Genomic DNA, 17,342 nt, shown 5'->3' with positions numbered 1-17,342 from the left:
GTAAACGTATACCTGTCACCCAGCGCCTAAATAATAGGCCTAAAATTTATATTCAGCTAAATCTGTGTTTATTGCTGAGGCTGGTCAATTCATTTAGTGTCCGCCAAAGCACAGTTTTTGTTCTGGGTTGAATACAATTCCCAACTTATCAATTCCCAAAATATTTTTTTTCTGCTGTATCAGTCCAAGTTTAAATCGATCCATAAAAGGGTATATTAGATTTAAGGTGCGGATAGTGTCATCCTCAATAACTTCACACGCTACCGTGCATTTCCAAGTTTAATTCTGTCCGTAAACGCATACCTGTCACCCAGCGCCTAAATAATAGGCCTAAAATTTATATTCAGCTAAATCTGTGTTTATTGCTGAGGCTGGTCAATTCATTTAGTGTCCGCCAAAGCACAGTTTTTCTTCTGGGTTGAAATACAATTCCCAACTTAGCAATTCTCTAAATCAGTGGTTTCTGCTGTACCAGGCCTACTTTAAATCTATCCATAAAAGGGTATATTAGATTGAAGGTGCGGATAGGGTCATTCTCAATAACTTCACACGCTACCGTGCATTTCCAAGTCTAATTCTGTCCGTAAACGTATACCTGTCACCCAGCGCCTAAATAATAGGCCTACAATTTATATTCAGCTAAATCTGTCGTTACTGTTGTGCCTGTATTAGTGTAATACGGTACCTAAATAGATAGCCAGATAGTGTTAGGTGCCTGTAAAAAAAAGGCCTGAATTTGAATTCAATACATTGGGCCAAATAATTTTTTTCTTATTGTGGTGAATGGTAACAATGAGGAAAACATCTAGTAAGGGACGCGGACGCGGACATGGTCGTGGTGGTGTTAGTGGACCCTCTGGTGCTGGGAGAGGACGTGGCCGTTCTGCCACACCCACACGTCCTAGTGAACCAACTACTTCAGGTCCCAGTAGCCAGCAGAATTTACAGCGATATTTGGTGGGGCCCAATGCCGTTCTAAGGATGGTAAGGCCTGAGCAGGTACAGGCATTAGTCAATTGGGTGGCCGACAGTGGATCCAGCACGTTCACATTATCTCCCACCCAGTCTTCTGCAGAAAGCGCACAGATGGTGCATGAAAACCAAGCCCATCAGTCTGTCACATCACCCCCATGCATATCAGGGAAACTGTCTGAGCCTCAAGTTATGCAGCAGTCTCTTATGCTGTTTGAAGACTCTGCTGGCAGGGTTTCCCAAGGTCATCCACCTAGCCCTTCCCCAGGGGTGGAAGAGATAGAATGCACTAACGCACAACCATTTATGTTTCCTAATGATGAGGACATGGGAATACCACATCAGCACGTCTCTGATGATGACGAAACACAGGTGCCAACTGCTGCGTCTTTCTGCAGTGTGCAGACTGAACAGGAGGTCAGGGAGGAAGACTGGGTGGAAGACGATGCAGGGGACGATGAGGTCCTAGACCCCACATGGAATGAAGGTCGTGCCACTGACTTTCAGAATTCGGAGTAAGAGGCAGTGGTGAGACCGAGCCAACAGCGTAGCAAAAGAGGGAGCAGTGGGCAAAAGCAGAACACCCGCCGCCAAGAGAGTCCGTCTGCTATTGGCCACCTCCATCTGGGACCCAGCACCCCAAAGGCAGCTTCAAGGAGTTCCCTGGCGTGGCAGTTCTTCAAACAATGTGCTGACGACAAGACCCGAGTGGTTTGCACACTGTGCCATCAGAGGCTGAAGCGAGGCATTAACGTTCTGAACCTTAGCACAACCTGCATGACCAGGCACCTGCATGCAAAGCATGAACTGCAGTGGAGTAAACACCTTAAAAACAAGGAACTCACTCAGGCTCCCCCTGCTACCTCTTCTGCTGCTGCCGACTCGGCCTCTTCCTCCGCCTCTGGAGGAACGTTGGCACCTGCCGCCCAGCAAACAGAGGATGTACCACCAACACCACCACAACCTCCGTCACCAAGCATCTCAACCATGTCACACGGCAGCGTTCAGCTATCCATCTCACAAACATTTGAGAGAAAGCATAAATTCCCCTCTAGCCACCCTCGATCCCTGGCCCTGAATGCCAGCATTTCTAAACTACTGGCCTATGAAATGCTGTCATTCAGGCTGGTGGACACAGACAGCTTCAAACAGCTCATGTCGCTTGCTGTCCCACAGTATGTTGTTCCCAGCCGCCACTACTTCTCCAAGAGAGCCGTGCCTTCTCTGCACAACCAAGTATCCGATAAAATCAAGTGTGCACTGCGCAACGCCATCTGTGGCAAGGTCCACCTAACCACAGATACGTGGACCAGTAAGCACGGCCAGGGACGCTATATCTCCCTAACTGCACACTGGGTAAATGTAGTGGCGGCTGGGCCCCAGGCGAAGAGCTGTTTGGCGCACGTCCTTCCGCCGCCAAGGATCGCAGGGCAACATTCTTTGCCTCCTGTTGCCTCCTCCTCCTACTCTGCTTCCTCCTCCTCTTCTTCCACCTGCTCATCCAGTCAGCTACACACCTTCACCACCAACTTCAGCACAGCCCGGGGTAAACGTCAGCAGGCCATTCTGAAACTCATATGTTTGGGGGACAGGCCCCACACCGCACAGGAGTTGTGGCGGGGTATAGAACAACAGACAGACGAGTGGTTGCTGCCGGTGAGCCTCAAGCCTGGCCTGGTGGTGTGCGATAATGGGCGAAATCTCGTTGCAGCTCTGGGACTAGCCGGTTTGACGCACATCCCTTGCCTGGCGCATGTGCTGAATTTGGTGGTGCAGAAGTTCATTCACAACTACCCCGACATGTCAAAGCTGCTGCATAAAGTGCTAGCCGTCTGTGCGCGCTTACGGCGTTCACATCCTGCCGCTGCTCGCCTGTCTGCACTACAGCGTAACTTTGGCCTTCCCGCTCACCGCCTCATATGCGACGTGCCCACCAGGTGGAACTCCACCTTGCACATGCTGGACAGACTGTGCAAGCAGCAGCAGGCCATAGTGGAGTTTCAGCTGCAGCACGCACGGGTCAGTCGCACTGCGGAACAGCACCACTTCACCACCAATGACTGGGCCTCCATGCGAGACCTGTGTGCCCTGTTGCGCTGTTTCGAGTACTCCACCAACATGGCCAGTGGCGATGACGCCGTTATCAGCGTTACAATACCACTTCTATGTCTCCTTGAGAAAACACTTAGGGCGATGATGGAAGAGGAGGTGGCCCAGGAGGAGGAGGAGGAGGAGGAAGAGGGGTCATTTTTAGCACTTTCAGGCCAGTCTCTTCGAAGTGACTCAGAGGGAGGTTTTTTGCAACAGCAGAGGCCAGGTACAAATGTGGCCAGCCAGGGCCCACTACTGGAGGACGAGGAGGACGAGGATGAGGAGGAGGTGGAGGAGGATGAGGATGAAGCATGTTCACAGCGGGGTGGCACCCAACGCAGCTCGGGCCCATCACTGGTGCGTGGCTGGGGGGAAACGCAGGACGATACGCCTCCCACAGAGGACAGCTTGTCCTTACCTCTGGGCAGCCTGGCACACATGAGCGACTACATGCTACAGTGCCTGTGCAACGACAGCAGAGTTGCCCACATTTTAACATGTGCGGACTACTGGGTTGCCACCCTGCTGGATCCCCGGTACAAAGACAATGTGCCCACCTTACTTCCTGCACTGGAGCGTGATAGGAAGATGCGCGAGTACAAGCGCACATTGGTAGACGCGCTACTGAGAGCATTCCCAAATGTCACAGGGGAACAAGTGGAAGCCCAAGGCGAAGGCAGAGGAGGAGCAAGAGGTCGCCAACGCAGCTGTGTCACGGCCAGCTCCTCTGAGGGCAGGGTTAGCATGGCAGAGATGTGGAAAAGTTTTGTCAACACGTCACAGCTAACTGCACCACCACCTGATATGGAACGTGTTAGCAGGAGGCAACATTTCACTAACATGGTGGAACAGTACGTGTGCACACCCCTCCACGTACTGACTGATGGTTCGGCCCCATTCAACTTCTGGGTCTCCAAATTGTCCACGTGGCCAGAGCTAGCCTTTTATGCCTTGGAGGTGCTGGCCTGCCCGGCGGCCAGCGTTTTGTCTGAACGTGTATTCAGCACGACAGGGGGCGTCATTACAGAAAAACGCAGCCGCCTGTCTACAGCCAATGTGGACAAGCTGACGTTCATAAAAATGAACCAGGCATGGATCCCACAGGACCTGTCCATCCCTTGTGCAGATTAGACATTAACTACCTCCCATTAACCATATATTATTGTACTCCAGGGAACTCCTCATTCAATCCTATTTTTATTTTCATTTTACCATTATATTGCGGGGCAACCCAAAGTTGAATGAACCTCTCCTCTGTCTGGGTGCCGGGGCCTAAAAATATCTGACAGTGGCCTGTTCCAGTGTTGGGTGACGTGAAGCATGATTCTCTGCTATGACATGAAGCCTGAATCTCTGCTATGGGACCTCTCTCCTCTGTCTGGGTGCCGGGGCCTAAATATATGACAATGGACTGTTCCAGTTTTGGCTGACGTGAAGCCTGATTCTCTGCTATGACATGAAGACTGATTCTCTGCTGACATGAAGCCTGAATCTCTGTTATGGGACCTCTCTCCTCTGCGTGGGTGCCGGGGCCTAAATATATGACAATGGACTGTTCCAGTTTTGGCTGACGTGAAGCCTGATTCTCTGCTATGACATTAAGACTGATTCTCTGCTGACATGAAGCCTGATTCTCTGTTATGGGACCTCTCTCCTCTGTCTGGGTGCCGGGGCCTAAATATATGACAATGGACTGTTGCAGTGTTGGGTGACGTGAAGCCTGATTCTCTGCTATGACATGAAGACTGATTCTCTGCTGACATGAAGCCTGAATCTCTGTTATGGGACCTCTCTCCTCTCTCTGGGTGTCAGGGCCTAAATATATGACAATGGACTGTTCCAGTTTTGGCTGACGTGAAGCCTGATTCTCTGCTATGACATGAAGACTGATTCTCTGCTGACATGAAGCCTGATTCTCTGCTATGGGACCTCTCTCCAATTGATATTGGTTAATTTTTATTTATTTTATTTTAATTTTAATTCATTTCCCTATCCACATTTGTTTGCAGGGGATTTAACTACATTTTGCTGCCTTTTGCAGCCCTCTAGCCCTTTCCTGGGCTGTTTAACAGCCTTTTTAGTGCCGAAAAGTTCGGGTCCCCATTGACTTCAATGGGGTTCGGGACGAAGTTCGGGTCGGGTTCAGATCCCGAACCCGAACATTTCCGGGAAGTTCGGCCGAACTTCTCGAACCCGAACATCCAGGTGTTCGCTCAACTCTATTGGTGATTGGTTAGAGGGAGGCCCATGTGATCTTGGTTCTAATCCGTTATGGGTAGCCGCTAGGGGATCTTTTGGTAATGGCGGGGTATTTTTAGTGCTCTTTATTACCATTTATCATAATGATACATATAGCCTGTTATATACCTCTCTTCATCTATACATGAGTCCTCTAACTATGTTGCAACCATTTTTAGTATCATTTGTTTGTATAATGTGATGATATACAGTACAGACCAAAAGTTTGGACACACCTTCTCATTCAAAGAGTTTTCTTTGGTGTGTCCAAACTTTTGGTCTGTACTGTATATATATATATATATATATATATATATATATATCCTTTTATATACCTCTATTATCTATACATCAGTCCTCTTATAATCATTTTTATAATCATTATGTAATTGTTTTTATAAGTAAGTTATCTTTAATTTATCACAATTTTTTCATCACTTTTTTATTTATTTATTCCATCTTACCATGATAACACTTCATGATTATATTTATGTTCATTATATTATATTTATGTATATTATATAATATTTATGTATTTATTTATTATATCCCATGATTATACTTATACTCACCACATGTATTATATTCGCCACCATGTTTGATATACACCAGTCTCTAATTATTATATATTTTATATTATTATATACTTCATCAGGTACTGCCCCTCTTCTAGGTTTGTCTCCATTCACACCGGGTACCCACATCCACACTGGTTCTCCACATTGGGTATTTCTAATTGTCTGTCTATGTCACATCTACTACGACCACGGTACCCATTTGCTCCACCTCTGAGCCAGCAGTACCAGCACGAGTCGCACACTTGGTGATGCGCCACATGACTAGCCTGAGTCACGTGCCTGTGACGATGCCGGTCACCTCTCAGCACAGGGTCCAGGACAAACCATGGCAATAATCACGTGATCGGAACTACTGCGATCACGTGATTCAGGCCCGTCCTACTCCTCACACACCGCTTCTGCACATAACATCTAGGGTCTCCACAGAAACGGTCACGTGATCGGTAACCCAGCGATCACGTGACCCAAGCCCGCTCTAAACTGCCCCATATTAAAATATTCATTAAAATATTCATTAGGAGCGGATCTAATAAACAATAGCTATCTTAATAACATAAGAATATCCACATCAGGAACTTTGATAAATGGTTTACTTTCAACATGTATGTAAATTTGCAGACAGTATTTAAAAGTCACTTGACAGATACAGGCAACACAAAGTTCAGAGCAATATAGCGTGCAGATATAAGCGGTCTCGTTGTCAGGCAGTGCAGGGTCTGGATCCAGGCAGACTTACAGGAGGAGATGGGCAGATGCGTAGTCAGGCAGTGCAGAGGTCTATAATCCAGGTGATCCAATAAACAGACGGCAGGCAGATGTGTAGTGAAATGAAGCAGAGGTCAGAATCCAGGAAATCCAATAAACAGACACAGTGGGACGCTTCAGCGGGGGTCAAGAAGTACAACAACCACGTTTAGGCACTTCATGATGAGTGAAGCTGCCTTAAATACAACTAGTCCCGCCTCCGGGTGGGGATGGTAATCAGGAACGAGCTGCCTACTCCTATAAGAAAGGGAGAGGCGCGTGCTATAGCGCATCAGATGACACCTGGCAGTGAGGACAGATGCGGCGGTATGCTGGCGGGCGCCTGCGTCTCCTACAAGGTAAGCCAGTACTGGGACCCATAGTGCTGTGATGTGCAGACAGCGATCTGCCACCCTGCGGTGGAGACGCAGATCCCATACTGACACTGGCCACTTGCTGGTCGGGCTTAATCCCATTTTGCCATAGTAACAGCAAGATGAGACAACCCCTTTAAATTCTCATTATCCTCACTGCACCTGACTGTGCAGCCCATTCTGCTGGTTTAACAGCTGACCTATCTCCTCAATGATGTTAGGGAGTCTATAGCATCAAATATTACTTTTTCAGTGTTAATTATAATTTGAATATTCTATGTACGGTAATTTTTTCTGGATGGTTTTCTTGATAACATTTTTTGAAGTCTCTCCATGTATTCTACTTATTGTCCTGGCTCTTTGTCTTCCTCCTTGAATTTTTCAGTTAAATCATTCACTCCGACCAGAGAGAGCCCTTCTGTATTGGCTCAGAGTGCCACACATTACACTTATAAGTACAATGTTCTTTATTTGGACATGTTTATCTAGGTCTATCAAAAAAAACAAGAATTGTCATACAGTCATCCCAGTTCCATATCTACTATTGTAGTGTCCCACTTGTGTGTGTATGGGCCACTCCAAATTGCTATATGCCCTTTCATTGTCATCTTGCATCAATCACTGTATTTTCCTTTGTCAATGCTGCTAAATTCCTATTACCGGCTGGTGAAATGCATTGCACACTACCAACACTAGAGGTCACTATAACACCATTTATATAGGTCAGCCACAGGAAGTTAGAGAGGAGATTAGGAGTGAGGAGTGAGGAGGAGAGGAGACAGACTTTGCTCTGTTCTCCTGGGCCTTGCCCAGGAGGTAAGCTATTTGAACTTTTGGAATCCAGAAGCAGGATTTAGTAATCCTACCTTGTAGAGTCAAGGCCAGGCACTACTTGGACTATAGTTCAGACAACCTTTTCAAAGAATGGAGCAGAGAGTTTTCCTGCCATGAGGGAGACTGCCCTTGGGTTGTATACTATTAGTTTGTATTTTCCTTTGTCAATGCTGCTAAATTCCTATTACCGGCTGGTGAAATGCATTACACACTACCAACACTAGAGGTCACTATAACACCATTTATATAGGTCAGCCACAGGAAGTTAGAGAGGAGATTAGGAGTAAGGAGTGAGGAGGAGAGGAGACAGACTTTGCTCTGTTCTCCTGGGCCTTGCCCAGGAGGTAAGCTATTTGAACTTTTGGAATCCAGAAGCAGGAGTTAGTAATCCTACCTTGTAGAGTCAAGGCCAGGCACTACTTGGACTATAGTTCAGACAACCTTTTCAAAGAATGGAGCAGAGAGTTTGCCTGCCATGAGGGAGACCGCCCTTGGGTTGTATACTATTAGTTCCAGAGGATCCATATTAATTGCAAGAAACCAAGTAAAGTACAACCATTACTCTTACTAAAGTTGAGCTGGAACCTACAAATATCACCTCAAAGAGCCTGCTAATTGGGATTTGCAGCTTTACCATTTCACCACCTGTATGTATGACAAAGTGCTGCTATACTACAATTTACAAGTAAAGTTCCTGTTTGGTTCAACTACTGCCTCTCTCATCATTCTACTCCATTTCCTAATTGCACCTTACGGTGCTGGTGTCACGAACACAGGGGCTCAGCCACCAAAGCACCCTAAGCATACCCACTACCATCAAGGGCACCTCAACTTCCATCTGGCTGGTGTTCCCTGCAACAGAAAGTGCCCCTGAGGATTTAGTGGAGTCTTCCCCTCCACTGCACTCCGGCCCAGGGAGCTACAGAAAAGTGAGTACAACTGCTGCACCCACTAGACAACACCACCACTCACTACACCCCTGTGGCTTGGTCGTCGCACTATTAATAATGAAGATTAACTTGTAGACATCTTCCTCTCACAGAAGCTGTAAACTGTAGTATTCAGTATGTTTATGCCAATGGACGTGTTAATACGTGGTGACTATGATATATCAATTATCTTGTCTCAAACTGGATACAAAAAACACCAAGAATAATTATAATCACATTAAGGTTCAGTATTAATAATAACTAGCAATAATCACCTGCTTGTGCAGCTGTTATGAGAGCAGTGTTCCCTTCATTGTCTTGCCTGTTCACATTAACATAAGGACATTGTGATAGAGCTATTACAATATCCACATAACCTTGATAGCATGCTACAAGAAGTCCAGTCTGTAAAAAATAAAGAATAATGTTAGAATTCATTTCACTTAATATCATGCAAATAATCATACACTGTAAATGATCATAGTGCTCTGTAGATAAAGCCCAAAAATAGCAATTGGTTATTTATACGCTGTATCACTGTATCTTTTTGTATACAATAAAGCAGATCTGTCACCATAAAATACTACACAGATCCACTGTTCTATTAGACCAATGAAAACAGCAGCTAAGACATAGTACAACACGCTGTTGAATCTATGAGGGGAGGGTTCCCCATGGCTCTCTTGTCTCTCGCCTTCTGATATTATAAGTGGACGTATGACAGAAAGTTTATGAGGAAGGGGATGTGTTTAAGTGGCATAATTTAGTGTACACAGTGAGTGAGGCCATTTTGCTGGAAGGAATCTCTTAGAAAACAGATTTGGTAACAGTGAAAGTCATAGTGGCAATAGTACCTGTAGTACATACATAGCATCACCCATAGTACATAGAGTTGAATAGCTAATCTGCCTAGTTATGCTGTGATAATTCCTCCCTTCACTGCATAATTGTGCAGATCTGTCTTTCATTGGCTTTAGAAGTATGATGGAGATCAAACTACATATATAGTATATACTAACAGTTGTCCACAAGGTAGAATGTCCCCTTAGTTATTTTCCTTTAGTCAACCCTTAATAGTAGAATGCCCCCTTTAAGTCCCTACACAGTAAAATGACTCCATAATGTTCCCCATAGTAGAATTCCCCCTTAGTGCCCTCTTACAGTAGTGCTGGCCCTTTACAGTAGCGAAGCCCCTGTAAGGCGGTCACTAATGAGCCTTAGGCTAGGTCACTTTTTTACAGCAGTCAAGTCTAAGTGCTGCATAGGTCTATTGTGCAGCAGAGAGCAAGAGCCCAGCTCTCACATGAGAGCCGCGCTCCTGGTCTAATGGCCTAGATCTGCAGAAGTGCCGATCAGAGCCGTTTAACTGATTAGTTACCGCAGTAAATAGCTACCATGGCATCTAAGTGGTTTAAAGGGAGGGGGATCACATGTTCAGGCCCACTAGGGAAGCTTAAAAATGTTTTAAATATATGTATATATACACTCACCTAAAGAATTATTAGGAACACCATACTAATATGGTGTTGGACCCCTTTTTGCCTTCAGAACTGCCTTAATTCTACGTGGCATTGATTCAACAAGGTGCTGATAGCATTCTTTAGAAATGTTGGCCCATATTGATAGGATAGCATCTTGCAGTTGATGGAGATTTGAGGGATGCACATCCAGGGCACAAAGCTCCCGTTCCACCACATCCCAAAGATGCTCTATTGGGTTGAGATCTGGTGACTGTGGGGGCCATTTTAGTACAGTGAACTCATTGTCATGTTCAAGAAACCAATTTGAAATGATTCGAGCTTTGTGACATGGTACATTATCCTGCTGGAAGTAGCCATCAGAGGATGGATACCTGTTCTCATTCTGTTTACGCCAAATTCGGACTCTATCATTTGAATGTCTCAACAGAAATCGAGACTCATCAGACCAGGCTACATTTTTCCAGTCTTCAACAGTCCAATTTTGGTGAGCTCGTACAAATTGTAGCCTCTTTTTCCTATTTGTAGTGGAGATGAGTGGTACCCGGTGGGGTCTTCTGCTGTTGTAGCCCATCCGCCTCAAGGTTGTGCGTGTTGTGGCTTCACAAATGCTTTGCTGCATACCTCGGTTGTAACGAGTGGTTATTTCAGTCAACGTTGCTCTTCTATCAGCTTGAATCAGTCGGCCCATTCTCCTCTGACCTCTAGCATCCACAAGGCATTTTTGCCCACAGGACTGCCGCATACTGGATGTTTTTCCCTTTTCACACCATTCTTTGTAAACCCTAGAAATGGTTGTGTGTGAAAATCCCAGTAACTGAGCAGATTGTGAAATACTCAGACCGGCCCGTCTGGCACCAATAACCATGCCACGCTTAAAATAGCTTTCCCATTCTGACATTCAGTTTGGAGTTCAGGAGATTGTCTTGACCAGGACCACACCCCTAAATGCATTGAAGCAACTGCCATGTGATTGGTTGACTAGATAATTGCATCAATGAGAAATAGAACAGGTGTACCTAATAATTCTTTAGGTGAGTGTATATATATATATATATATATATATATATATATTAAAATCACTCTCCTTTCCCCATAATAAAAATATAAATAAATAAACAAAAAACAAAGATCATTTCCACCACCATGTCCCAAAACACCCATACTAAAATATAAACATATTTATTCCGTAGTGTGAAACAAAAAATCACAATGGATTATTCATATTTTTTTATTCTTTACCTCCCAAAAAACTGAATAAAAAGTGATTTAAAACTCATACACACCCAAGAATATGCAGATGAAAAGAAAAAATTTATTTTTCCAAAGATTTTTATTTATTATTACTTTTATTAAACACAAGAAAAACTATACAAATATGGTATACCTATAATTGTACTGACCCAGAGAATGAAAGACACAGGTCAATTTTATCGCATAGGGAATGCCGAAAAAAATAAAACCCATAGAACTGTGCAGGAATAGTTTTTTTTTCTTCCTATTCCACCCGTTTAATATCGTATGCAAAATTAAATGGTGCCATTAGAAAGTACAACTTGTCCCAAAAGAAAAACCATCATAAGACTAGGTGAACAAAAAAGTAAAATAGTTATAGCTCCAGACTCCTGTTCAGAACCAGGGAGATTATAATTGCCACAGAAAATCTTTTTTTGTTACCAGTCCATTGACGCAATTCCTAAATTTAATAGCGGAATTTCTTAAATTCCCGACCAGCGCCATACTAGTACGGTGCTGTGGGGGCCTTTAAAGATGGCACCCGGTCCGAAGCAGAGCAGGCGCCATAGCTGCGGGGCACCCGCTGCTTCATACAGCAGACCCCCACGTCTCATGTCCGCGACCAGCGATAATGCCGGTTGTGAACATTTAACGCTTCGGATGACGTGGTCAATCCTGACCAAAACATTCAAACACGCTCTGTCTCCCCCTAGCGGCGATCAGAGGAGCCATAGCATGTATGCAGCAGTCCCTGTCATTGAGAATTAAAGGAGACTGCTGCACAGTGTTTTTTATGGAGCCCCTGCCTGTAGCAGTTCCTGCCTCTTTAACAGTGACCTCCACAATGCCTGCCCCTTTAACAGTGACCTTCATAGTGTCCGCCCCTTTAACAGTGACCTTCACAGTGTCTGCCCCTTTAACAGTAACTTCCACAGTACCTGCCCCTTTAACAGGGACCTCCACAGTGCCCACCCCTTTAACATTGACCACCCCTTTAACAGTGACCTTCATAGTGGCCGCCCCTTTAACAGTGACCTTCACTTATCCACCCTTTTAACACTGACCTCCACAGTGCCCGCCCCTTTAACAGTGACCTCCGCAGTGCCCGCCCCTTTAACAGTGAAGTCCACAGTGCCTGCCCCTTGAACAGTGAACTCCACAGTGTCTGTTTAATAGTGGCCCCTATCCCCCATGCATGTAGCAGTGTAGTTGTAACATCATACGTCATATGACTGAATATTTAAGGATCTGCGAACTGCTAAACCCTGTGATCAGTTGTTATGGCAACCTGGAGTAGGACCTGCGAGCTTCTATTGACTAATAAGGGACATGTGACCGTGTAAATGGCAGTTCGGATTTAAGTGAAAGGCTTGCTGGCTTGTATTGGCTAATGCAGGTAATTTTTTGGGAATATCTCAGGAACGGTAAGTCCTAGAGAGCTTCCCGGACACCTGATGTACCTGTGTGCCAAATTTGGTGAAGATCAGTCCAGTCGTTTGGTCGCGCATAAAGAACATCCAGACAGAGGTCTAGACAGACAGACAGACAGAAACTCATTTTTATATATATGAGATAGCAGAAGGACCCGGCTTCGCACAGGTATATTTAATCTATTTAATTTAAAGTTTCTGTGTGTCGTAAAAAAGATATCGAAAGTTTCCCCCATAACAGTGTCCTCTACAGTACCCGCCCCTTTAACAATGACCTCCACAGGTCATTTCAAAGTTTGTGCTGTGGACCCCAGACACCCTAACTAGGGTGATGGAATAAAAGTTTACAAACTAACTTTCCCTTTTTTTTCCCTGCCTAACCCAAACTTTCCCTATGCTTTCCCTATGTACCTGAAGTTCAGATGGGGGGTGCTGGGGCACAGATCAGGTCCTGGGGGGCACAGATGGGGTGATGCTGGCAGCGATGGACGACGTGCAGGCAGCTCCTCTCTCCTCCGGCTCCGGAACACAAAAGGAGGAGGAGAGGAGCTCTTGCATCATTTGAATCTGCCGCCGGCCCGCCCACAGACCAATCAGAGGCGATCCTGAGAGGTGATGTCACCATCACCACTCAGGATCGCTGGATGGTGATTGGTGGGGTGAAATCACACCACCATCACCATCCTGTTCCGGGTTATCGGGTCTTCAGAGACCCGAATAACCCGGAAACGAAGAAAACCGCAGGTCTGAATTGACCTGCGGTTTTCTGTGATCGCATACATGGGGGGGTCACAGGACCCCCCGACGCATTTGCCCCAAGTGCCTGCTCAATGATTTGAGCAGGCACGGGGTTCCAATTACCGCCCGCCGCACGGCGGTGATCGAAAATACACAGAGCGTATATGTACGCCCTGTGTCCTTAAGTACCAGGACACAAGGGAGTACCTGTACGCCCTATGTCCTTAAGAGGTTAACAGTGACTTTCACAGTGACCTCCATTTTAACAGTGACTTTCACATTAACCGCCCCTTTAACAGTTACTTTCATAGCGACCACCCCTTTAACCCCTTAAGGACACAGCCTTATTTCACCTTGAGTACCAGGCCATTTTTTGCAAATCTGACCAGTGTCACTTTATGTGGTGATAACTTTAAAACGCTTTTACTTATCCAGGCCATTCTGAAATAGATTTTTCGTCACATATTGTACTTCATAACACTAGTAAAATGGAGTCAAAAAAATTCATTTTTATTTATAAAAAAATACCAAATTTACCAACATTTTGGAAAAATTTGCAAATTTCCAAGTTTTCATTTCTCTACTTCTATAATACATAGTAATATCTCCAAAAATAGTTATTAGTTTACATTCCCCATATGTCTACTTCATGTTTGGATCATTTTGGGAATGCCATTTTATTTTTTGGGGACGTTACAAGGTTTAGAAGTTTACATACAAATTTTCAGAAACTTTCAAAAACCCACTTTTTAGGGACCAGTTCAGGTCTGAAGTCACTTTGTGAGTCTTACATAATAGAAACCACCCAAAAGTGACCCGATTCTAAAAACTACACCCCTCAAGGTATTCAAAACTGATTTTACAAACAATATTAACCCTTTAGGTGTTCCCCAAGAGTTGATGGCAAATGGAGATGAAATTTCAGAATTAAAATTTTTTGCCAAATTTTCCATTTTAATCAATTTTTTCCACTAACAAAGCAAGGGTTAAAAGCCAAACAAAACTCTATATTTATTGCCCTAACTCGGCGGTTTACAGAAACACCCGATATGTGGTCGTGCACCACTGTACGGCCCCACGTCAGGGCGTAGAGGGAAAGGGGCGCCGTGTGGTTTTTGGAAGGCAGATTTCGCTGGACTGGTTTATTTACACCATGTCCCATTTGAAGCCCCCCTATGCACCCCTAGAATAGAAACTCCAAAAAAGTGACCCCATTTTGGAAACTATGGGATAAGGTGGCAGTTTTTTTGGTACTATTTTAGGGTACATATGATTTTTGGTTGCTCTATATTACACTTTTTGTGAAGCGAAGTAGCAAAAAATAGAAATTCTGAAATTTTATCTCCATTTGCCATTGACTCTTGTGGAACACTTAAAGGGTTAACAAAGTTTGTAAAATCAGTTTTGAATACCTTGAGGGGTGTAGTTTCTTAAATGGGGTCACTTTTTGGAGTTTCTACTCTAGGGGTGCATCGGGGGGGGGGGGCTTCAAATGGGACATGGTGTCAAAAAACAAGTCCAGCAAAATCTGCCTTCCAAAATCCATATGGCATTCCTTTCCTTCTGCGCCCTGCCGTGTGGCCATACAGCAGTTTACAACCACATATGGGGTGTTTCTGTAAACTACAGAATCAGGGCAAATAAAATATTGATTATTTACAACGTTCATCTGACAGATTGGATCATGTGCTGTTTTAATAGAGAAGGTTGTTACAGACGCAGGGATACCTAAAATGTTTACTTTTTTAAATTTATTTAAGTTTTACACAATAATATTTTTGAAACAAAAAAAACATTTTAGTGTCTCCATAGTCTGAGAACCATATTTTTTTATTTTTTTTTGGGCGATTGTCTTAGTTAGGGTCTAATTTTTTGCAGGATGAGATGACTGTTTTAATGGTATGATTTTGGGGTGCGTATATCTTTTTGATCGCTTGCTATTACACTTTTTGTGATGCAAGGTGACAAAATTATGTATTTTTTGACACCATTTTTATTTTTACGTTGTTCACCTGAGGGGTTAGATCATGTGATATTTTTATAGAGCAGGTTCTTACGGACACGGCAATACCTAATATGTATACCTTTTTTTATTTATTAAGGTTTTACACAATAATATCATTTTTTAAACCACAAAAACTTATTTTGGTGTCTCCATAGTCTGAGAGTTTTATTTTTTTGGGCCATTGTCTCATGGAGGGGCTCATTTTTTGCGGGATCAGGCGACGGTTTGAATTGTACTATTTAGGCATACATACGACTTTTTTTTATCACTTTTATTACCTTTTTTGGGAAGTAAGGTGGACAAAATTTCAATTTCATCATAGTTTTTATTTTAATTTTTTTATGGCGTTCACCGTGCGGGGAATGTAACATGACGGTTTTATAGATCAGGTCATTATGGACGCGGTGATTTATAACATGTGTAGAGAATTTTATTTTTTAAATTTTTAATCAGGGATAAATGTGTTTTTTTTTTTTTTTACTTTTTTCACTTTTTGATTTTTTTTTTTTACCCAGACCCACTTGGTTCTTGAAGATCCAGTGGGTCTGATGTCTGTATAATACAGTACAGTACACTATATAGTACACTTACACTTTGTCTGAACAGATCTCTGCCTTTAGCACAGATCTGTTCAGCACCATGGACAGCAGGATGCCTGAGAAGGCGTCCTGTTGCCATGGGAACCTTCCCCGTCTGCCACAACTGAGCAGACGGGGAAGGGGAGGGAGGGGGGCTCCCTTCCTCTGTGACCCCATCCTGTCCGGGGGCTGCAAAGGCACAGCAGCCCCCTGATGGGAGAGGGAGGGAGCTCCCTCCCTGTTAACCTCTTCCATACAGCGGTCCCTACAGACCACGGCATGGAAGGGGTTAAATCTGCACAGATGTCAGCCGTTTGAATCACAGTGTCAGCAATGAGCTGACACTCTGATTCAACCGCTCTGTCATCCTGAGAATAAACGGGGGGCGGGCAGAAGATCGCGCACCCGCCCTCCACACTGCCGCCCGCCTCCCGCACCGCCCACAATCCTCCCCCCCACTGCGCCCGCAGGCACAAAAACACAGAGGGCTGCAGGGGGGGGGGTTAACTTTGAAATACAGGCACTTTGAGGTTTCTGATCCCTGCTGTCACGGACCGCAGGGATCAGAAACTTGCATAAGCGCTACAAACTGCAGGTCTGAATTGACCTGCGGTTTGTAGCGATCGGCAATGCGGGGGGGTCACAGGACCCCCCGTCGGCATTGTCACAGGGTGCCTGCTGAATGATTTTAACAGGCACCCCGTTCTGATCACTGCCGGCCGTGCGGCAGTGATCGGAAATACACAGGATGTACCGGTACGCCCTGTGTCCTTAAGTACCGGGACATCAGGGCGTACCTGTACGCCCTGTGTCCTTAAGAGGTTAACAGTGAGTTTCAAAGTGACCGCCCCTTTAACAGTGAGTTTCACAGTGGCCACCCCTTTTACAGTGACTTTCACAGTGACCGCCTCTTTAACAGTGACTTTCACAGTGACCGCCCTTTTAACAGTGGCCGCCCCTTTAACAGTGACTTTCACAGTGGCCACCCCTTTTACAGTGACTTTCACAGTGACCGCCCCTTTAATAGTGACTTTAACAGTGACCCACCCTTTAACAGTGATTTTCACAGTGACCGCCCCTTAAACAGTGACCGCCCCTTTAGCAGTGACTTTCAGTG

At 44.9% G+C, this 17,342-nt stretch overlaps 1 protein-coding gene across 1 annotated transcript in view; it reads right to left on the bottom strand.

The window, feature by feature from the left end:
• Positions 1 to 17,342, bottom strand: part of ANKRD33B (ankyrin repeat domain 33B) — a 524,055-nt gene that overhangs the window by 198,727 nt on the left and 307,986 nt on the right. Inside the window, exon 2 of the mRNA XM_040433947.1 lies at positions 9,036 to 9,165. Coding sequence (XP_040289881.1) covers positions 9,036 to 9,165 — 130 coding nt within the window. The remainder of the gene's footprint in view (positions 1 to 9,035; positions 9,166 to 17,342) is intronic.

Source organism: Bufo bufo, chromosome 5 (assembly GCF_905171765.1).
Source record: "Bufo bufo chromosome 5, aBufBuf1.1, whole genome shotgun sequence".
NCBI classification, from domain to species: Eukaryota; Metazoa; Chordata; class Amphibia; order Anura; family Bufonidae; genus Bufo; species Bufo bufo.
Note: the sequence above shows the minus strand (reverse complement) of the source record. Positions and strands in the feature narration are given on the sequence as shown.